At 38.0% G+C, this 7,614-nt stretch overlaps 1 protein-coding gene across 1 annotated transcript; it reads right to left on the bottom strand.

The window, feature by feature from the left end:
• Positions 1–289: 289 nt before the first annotated feature.
• Positions 290–1,219, bottom strand: LOC138142017 (olfactory receptor 10J1-like). Its single transcript, XM_069062932.1, has one exon. The coding sequence runs from the start codon at positions 1,217–1,219 to the stop codon at positions 290–292; it is 930 nt and encodes a 309-aa protein (XP_068919033.1).
• Positions 1,220–7,614: the final 6,395 nt, after the last annotated feature.

The following is a 7,614-nucleotide window of genomic DNA, read 5'->3' as shown; positions in this document are numbered from 1 at the left end:
TTGTGCCTGTGTATGCTCATATTTTTGTCCCTGCATACCCACCATCACAGATTCATACCTCCTTTTATCTGGTCTTCTTCCTGAGGCAAATTCTTCAATCAAAGAAACTCCCTCCCCATACCTCCCCCATTGACTGAGATTGAATCTGTTTTTTCTTCCAATAAATATCCCCTTGCTGTTAGAGCGTGGCTCTGAGAACCTAAATCTGAACAGAGACAGTTAAGTACTTCTCTTGTTTTTTACCCATCCTGTGTGATGGGTAAGTGCTTCATAATAATGGCAGTCATAATTAGGGATGTTTTTTACCAACAGCTCGAAACAAAGCATCCTTGACCTCTTTGTTCCTTAGGCTATACACAACAGGGTTAAGCAATGGGGTTATGACAGTATAGGTGACTGAAATCAGTTGGTCCTGGTCTCTGGTGTTCTCTGACTTGGGCTTTAGGTAGGCAATGGCAGCACAGCCATAATGGACAATGACCACGGTGAGGTGAGAGGCACATGTGGCAAAGGTCTTTTGCCGACCCTCAGCAGAGGCAATTTTAAGAATGGTGGAGATGATGAGGACATAGGAGATGAAAACCAATCCCATAGGTACCAGAAGCACCAAGACACTGATTATTAGAGTTAAGATCTCATTGATGGTGGTGTCAATGCAGGAGAGTTTCATCACAGGATGGATATCACAAAAGAAGTGGGCCACTTCTATACCACAGAAGGGCAACCTGAACACCGAAGTAACCTGTGTCATTGCTACAATCAGACCAATGCTAAGTGCCCCCCACACCAGCAGGGCACACACCTTCCTGCTCATGATGACTGTATACCTCAGTGGGTTGCAGATGGCCACATAGCGATCATACCCCATTGCCGTGAGCAGGAAACAATTATTGATGCCAAATGTGACAAAAAAGAACATTTGGGTGGCACAGCCTGCCAGGGAAATGGACTTACCACTGCACACAAGGCTGGACAGCATCCGTGGGATAATGACCAAGGAGTACAAGGTTTCAGAAGTGGACAGCATGTTCAGGAAGAAGTACATAGGTGTGTGGAGGTGACGGTCAATTCCAATGATTATCACAATGATGACATTGCCAGCCAAGGTAAAAATGTAGAGGACCAAGAAGATTACAAAGAGTGTGATCTGATGTTCCTGGAAACTAGAGAATCCTTGGAAAAAAAATTCACTCACTTCTGTGTGATTATGTCTCTTCATTGAGTGACCTTTAATTCTGAAGGGGAAGAAAGGAACAGAGTTGGAGGACTTCCCACTAAAAGAATTCTCATAACTATAAAAAATTTTCATAGATGAATAAGCCCAGGTCTTCTCTGTAACTTAAGGACCACTTATTTCCTCGGTATAGTAGAGTTACCTTTCTCAGGGAAATAACATGGGTTTTAGAGTCAGAAGACCTGGGGTAAAATTAGAGCTTTGCTAGTTACCTGAGTGACCTTGGGTAAATCTCTTCCTAAGTCCCTTCATTATCATAGAATCACAGATTTAGAGCCAGAAGGGACTTCAGAGACGGTCTGGTCCAATCTCCCTCCTTTTCTACATGATGAAACTGAGATTAGGCAAGTTGCCCAAAATCATAGGCATCAGAGATAAGATTTGAACTCAGGGCCTCTGACTCCAAAGTCACTATTTTTTCCCCTAAACCAGGCTGCTTCTTATGTAAAAAAAGGACCGAGCTAGGTGATTTCTAAGGCTATTTACACCTCTTCATCTCATAATTCTCTGCTCCTCCTTAAAAAATCACAGCTTTATTGAGTCCTGGTACAGAAATCCTCTTTGTAACCAACAATCATCACAATTACCTATGACAATTTCTTGTGTGTCCCCGGGTCATTGTGTTTCCTTTTCTCACTTTTCCCTACACACGCTTTGTTCACCCCCACCCTGGCTTTACTCTTATATTTCCTCCCACCTGAAATAACTTTCTTTCCTTCCCCCACTTTTCCTAATCCTACAGTTCTTCCAAAGACTAGCTCAAGTCCCACGTCATTTAGGAAGTCTTCTCTGATTGACATCTCTATTCTCCGAACTCCTTCTGTACTTGAAAAAATTTTATTCTGAACTTTAAGAAATTAAATAAGTATTTTCATAACATAATAGAATAGAAAAAAATGATTGCACATGAAACTGCAAACATATTATGTACATCTTGCTATCCCTTTTAAATAGATATTAAAGTTATCATGCAACTTTCTTTTTTTCTGTTGTTCTGCCCCCATGCCCTAGCGATGGCTACCATTAAACACAAACACATTTGTAAAATCATTCTATACATACTTTTATTTATCAGTTATTTCTCTGAATGTAGATAGTGTCTTCCTTTAGAGGTCCTTTGTAGTTAATTTGGGTATTTATAATAGTCAAAATGACTTAGTCAAAGTTGTTTTTAAAACAATATTGCTAATATTATGATTTCAAATGATTGAGGGGGAAATCAACAAATGTTGTAGAGAGTGTGGAAAAATGGGGACACTAATTCACTGTTGGTGGAACTGTGAACTAATCCAGCCATTTTGGAGAACAATCTGGAATTATGGCCAGATAGTTATTAAATAGCCTATTCCTTTGATCCTGCTTGTCCCTTAATTACTTTATGGAAGTTAGTGCTGTGTCTCTAGCTAGAGTATAGGGTTTTTGAAGGCCTTAGGCCATGTTGTGTATTTTTGTGTTCTCTATAGAGATTAGCACTGGGTTAAATTGGTTAGGTTCTTAATAAAAATTTCCACTCCTACTACCCTTGACTTCTGATTGGTGGTCATTCAAATTATCTTGCTCTGCATGTCATGCCTTCCTATGCCCTTCAAACACACACACACACACACACACACACACACACACACACTCTGATGGGTGACATAGTGGATAGACCACTGGTGTGAAGTACAGAAGATCTGAATTCAAATCTAGTCTCAGACATTTTACTAGCTATGTGATCCTGGGCAAGTCACCATTCCTTTGTCTGCCTTAGTTTCTGCATCTATATAATTGTAATAATAATAGCACCTACCTCCTAGAGTTATTATAAGAATGAAATGAGATAAAATGTAAAATGCTTTGTAAGCCTTAAAGTGCTACATCAATGTTAGTTATAGTTATTCCAACTCTATCTCTCAGAACAGAGACCAAATTAACACTATCATTCCTAGATTCATGGAACATGTCAATCAACTGTCCTTTGACTTCAATCACCATTCCTTTTAACTCCTCTTTGGTCCCTCCCCCAACTTATGTTTTCTTCCTCAGACTGTAAGATCTACAACAGAGAACAAAAGAAAACCTACAAGGAAGCAAAGAAAAGACAGCTTTCAGCACAAAATATAGTATTTAATATACAGGCTTTCTTGAAATTGAAATTTATTGCTATATATTGTGAATCCTCTCTTACATTCTGTTGTGAACATACCATGTTTTTTTCTTTTCTTATGCTATATTTAAGTTTATAATATGTTTCTTTTTCTTTTCTTATTATGTATTTGTTTTAGTATTCAATTCTAAAATAAAAAAAGGCCTCCCCCTCCAAAAAAATTAAAAGAATGTAAGATTCTTGAGGTCAGGGACAGTAATCTTTTCTTGTATTTGTATTTCCCAGTGCCTGGAACATGGGAAGCACTTAATGAATGTTTTTTAAAAAATAATTTATTAATCAATTAATATTAACTCAGAGTTATCTATTCCCTGCCGAAGTCCTTACCATATTATACCTATCAAAAGTCATTTATGTGAATATATTCATGGGTGGCCCTTATTCCCTAAGGTAGCCTATTATATTTGGGAATAGATCTAATTTCTAAGAACTTCTTCATTGTACTTATCTGAAATCTGCTTCTCTGCTACTTCTACCTCATAATATTAGTTCTCTCTTCCAAGTGGAGGACTAAGCAAAATATGGCTAATCCATTTTCCACCAGTCAACTATTCAAATATTTGAAGACTACAGCTATGTCATTCCTTTGGTGTTTCCTCCTTCAATCTAAACATTCTTTGTTTCTTTGCCTTTTTTACATTTGACATGAATAGTTCTAGCTTGCCAATGTCTCCTCTAAAAGGTACCACTCAGAACACAATTCTGCAGATGAAGGAACTAGGTGGCATTGTAGGTAGAGTGCTGGACTTGTACTTGGGAAAACTTGAGTTCAAATCTGTAATGCCATGGACAGAAGCTTTCCAGAATAATGCTACTGTGAACAGCTTTTAAAGTTCTGATTACACAGTATACTGATCACTCTATTCATTCCATAACAAATCATAGCAAAACTTTCACATAGAATCAAGGTACAGCATTCACAATATTGCAACTTATCACAGAAAATCACAATATAATATTCACAACATAATCTCAAAGTAAAATAATCACTCTTAAGTTAACTCCAGTCACTTATCAGTCTCAAAGAACTAGTCAAAGTCTTCCACTCTTGGGGCAAAGTCTTGATTAACTCAATCAGTTACTTGTTCATCAATCAATTACTAAGTATCATACACAAAACCCTACTTGTTCATCAATCAGTTACTAATTGTCATATACAAAACCCTCCACCCCTTAGGTCACTAGTAAAGTATAATTCCATAATTACTCAGCACCCAAGGAAAGCTCTTTTCATCTTGACTTGGGGCCTGTTCTCAGATTCCCTGGATCCTCTTCCATGGTCCCAGATTCTACTTGGATTCACCAGACTGTCATATGGGTTCAATGGCAAACAGCTCCCAGTTCCTTGTCCAGCTCTGTGGGCAGATCCTGCTCCACACTGAAGTTCACAGGGTCTGGTCCATGTCAGCTCCTTCACCATTTCTGCTCCAGGGAATTCAAGGCTCAACCAAGCCACAAACAAACAAAGTCTCAGCATCCCAGTCATGCTTCAGTCACCTGGGCTTCGGGCTCCTGGCTCCTGGCTTCTGGTTCTGGGCTCTGGGCTCCTGGGCTGCTGTCCAGAAGAAGCTCCACCACCACAAGCTCCCATGAAATTCTGGCTCAGTTCTCCATTCTTCTGTAGCTGCTCTGCCACCAGATCTTAGTCTCAAGAAATTCTGACTGTGCCTCTCTGGGGCTTTTCTTATATACACAGCATTAGCTTCCTCTTTCAGCCAACCCATCAGTTACAGGAGACAGGAGTCTCCTTCTGTTCCCTTAATCAGAGGCTTGATCAGTTACTAAGTGTTAAGTACCTGCTACTTTTGCCATCACAAAGGGATCTTCAAATTCAAATTACATTACCTTTACAAAATCTGACCTTAGATGCTTAATCACTGTGTGACCCTGACAACTCACTTGATCTCTCTCAGCCTCAGTTTCTTTGCCTAGTAGATGGGGATAACAGAAGCATCTATCTCACAAGGTTGTTGTGAAGATCAAATGAGATACTATGTGAAAAAATTTTGCAAACCTTAATGCATTATATAATGCTGACGATGATGATGATGATGATGATGATGATGATGATGATGATGATGATGATGATGTCATCTTGCCAGGGCAGAAGACAGTGGGATGATTATATCTCTCATATTTTACTGATTTAATTAATTAAATCATGTTGCTCTAATTTTCTTACTCATATGAGCAACATGATGAAAGTCAAGATACTTTCTTCAACCCTCATGACTTCTAAAAATCTCACCCCAACAGTAATATGCACAAGAGATAATGCAATTTCAGCTATTATCATGATCCATGATATCAAGAACCCTAAGGAGGTGAAAAAGCAAAAACAAAAACCAAACCAAACCCAATGAATTGACATCAGAGAAGGCTAATCCTTAATCTCCTACTCTTTTTTTTGGTTTTAAAGCATTCATTTATTTTTAGTTTTCAACTTTCACTTTTATAAGATTTTGAGTTTTAAATTTTCTCCCCCTTTTTCCCCTTCCTCTCTCCAAGTGGGTGTACAATCTGAGATAGGTCACACATGAACAATCATATTAACATATTTCCACATTGTTCACGTTGTAAAGAAGAATTAGAACCCAAGGGGAAAACCATGAGAAAGAAGAAACAAAGAAGATCATCGTGTCCTTTGATCTGCATTCAGACACTATAGCTCTTTCTCTGAATGTAATCCCCTACTTTCACCCCTGTTCCATGACTCACCATCTCCTGGCCAAGCTTCACAAGCTAACTCTCAGGCTTGTAACACAGCTCAACTCTCTTTCTCCAACTCCCTCCTCCTACTGCCAGAAAAAAAAAACACTAGAATCTTGCTCTGGCTGACACTGTAGTATGGCAATGCTCTGTGCTACAGCGGTGTTCAGACAGAGAACTGAGGAATAAAAGAAACTAGGGCAGAAAGTTAGTGTGTGTGTAACCACCACAGTTATAAAAGGTCTACAATCCATCTGGGGGCAAATTATGCCTTCCTAGAAGTCACCTGGGGCAGAGATCAAAGCCTGTAAAACATGAATTGTCCAGTGTTAGAGGAAGCCAAGACAACTTTAAGATCTAGCTCCCAGAGAAACTACCATCAAAGGGAAAGAAATCAGAAAGTGAGTAATAGGGTAATAAAAGGGAGAAAGAAGGAAATCACCCAAGATCTTAGGAAGAACACTTAGTTAAAGACCCAGAGCATAAGCAGATAAGCCAAAAGAGAAGATACTAATAAAAGAAGAGAGGTATGGCCTCCGGAACAACTGAAAGAGTCCAGACATCTCTGAATAAATATTGTAATCCACACTTGTGGAGGCAGAAGACTCTATGGATTCTGAAGAGAGAATAGATCACAGTAGGGAATTCCCAAATCATTTAAAAGAGAAATATCTGTGAAAGCAAAATTTACGGCCCACTCAGTGGAAATAATTGGCAAAATAGGAAAACTTGAATCTACCGTGGCAAATGTTATCAAAGAAACAGAAGAAATCATAACTGATTAGGAATACAACTATTACACAGAAATAAAAGACAATCTAGAAGAGAAGCAAAGAGCAATAACATTAAAAGAAAACATGATCTCCAAACAAGCAAAATGTATTGATGTCAAAGATAGGATGCATAGAGAAAATTTAAGGATTTAATTTGTTGTCTCTCAGAGGAACACAAGTAAAAAAATCAACACCACAGTGCAAAAAATAACACATGCAAGGTAATTGCCCAAGATTCTGAACAAAGAAAACAAAGTGCCATTCAAAAGAATATACATTTTATTCCAGGAAAACAAAAACAAAAAATAAATCTACCACGAAAATTCCAAGACACCTGGTTGAATTTAACAATTTTAATGACAAAGAAAAATTCTGCAAGTGATCAGGAGAAATGCTTTCAAATATAAAGGAAAGAAAACAAGAATAATACTAGACTGTTCTATAGCCACCAGAAACTATAGGAGGAAATGGAATAATGTATTCCAAAGAATAAAGGAGCTCTAGATGCAAACTAAGATGACATACCCTAAAAATCTGAGCTTAACTATAATGAAAAAGAATGAATATCCAATAAAAAAGTGTTCAAAACATTCCTAGAAATAAAACCAGTCCTGAAGATATTATTTACTTTTCAAACATCCTGGACAATAACTGTACAAGAAAGGTAAACAAACACATCAACTAAGAACAAAAACAAGAAAACACCAACAGTGAGACCATTAAGAGATTATTTTCTAAAATTATATAAG

This window comes from Petaurus breviceps, unplaced genomic scaffold, assembly GCF_028583685.1.
Source record: "Petaurus breviceps papuanus isolate PSGF00001 unplaced genomic scaffold, PetGlider_PUasm1.0 90510, whole genome shotgun sequence".
NCBI classification, from domain to species: domain Eukaryota; kingdom Metazoa; phylum Chordata; class Mammalia; order Diprotodontia; family Petauridae; genus Petaurus; species Petaurus breviceps.
Note: the sequence above shows the minus strand (reverse complement) of the source record. Positions and strands in the feature narration are given on the sequence as shown.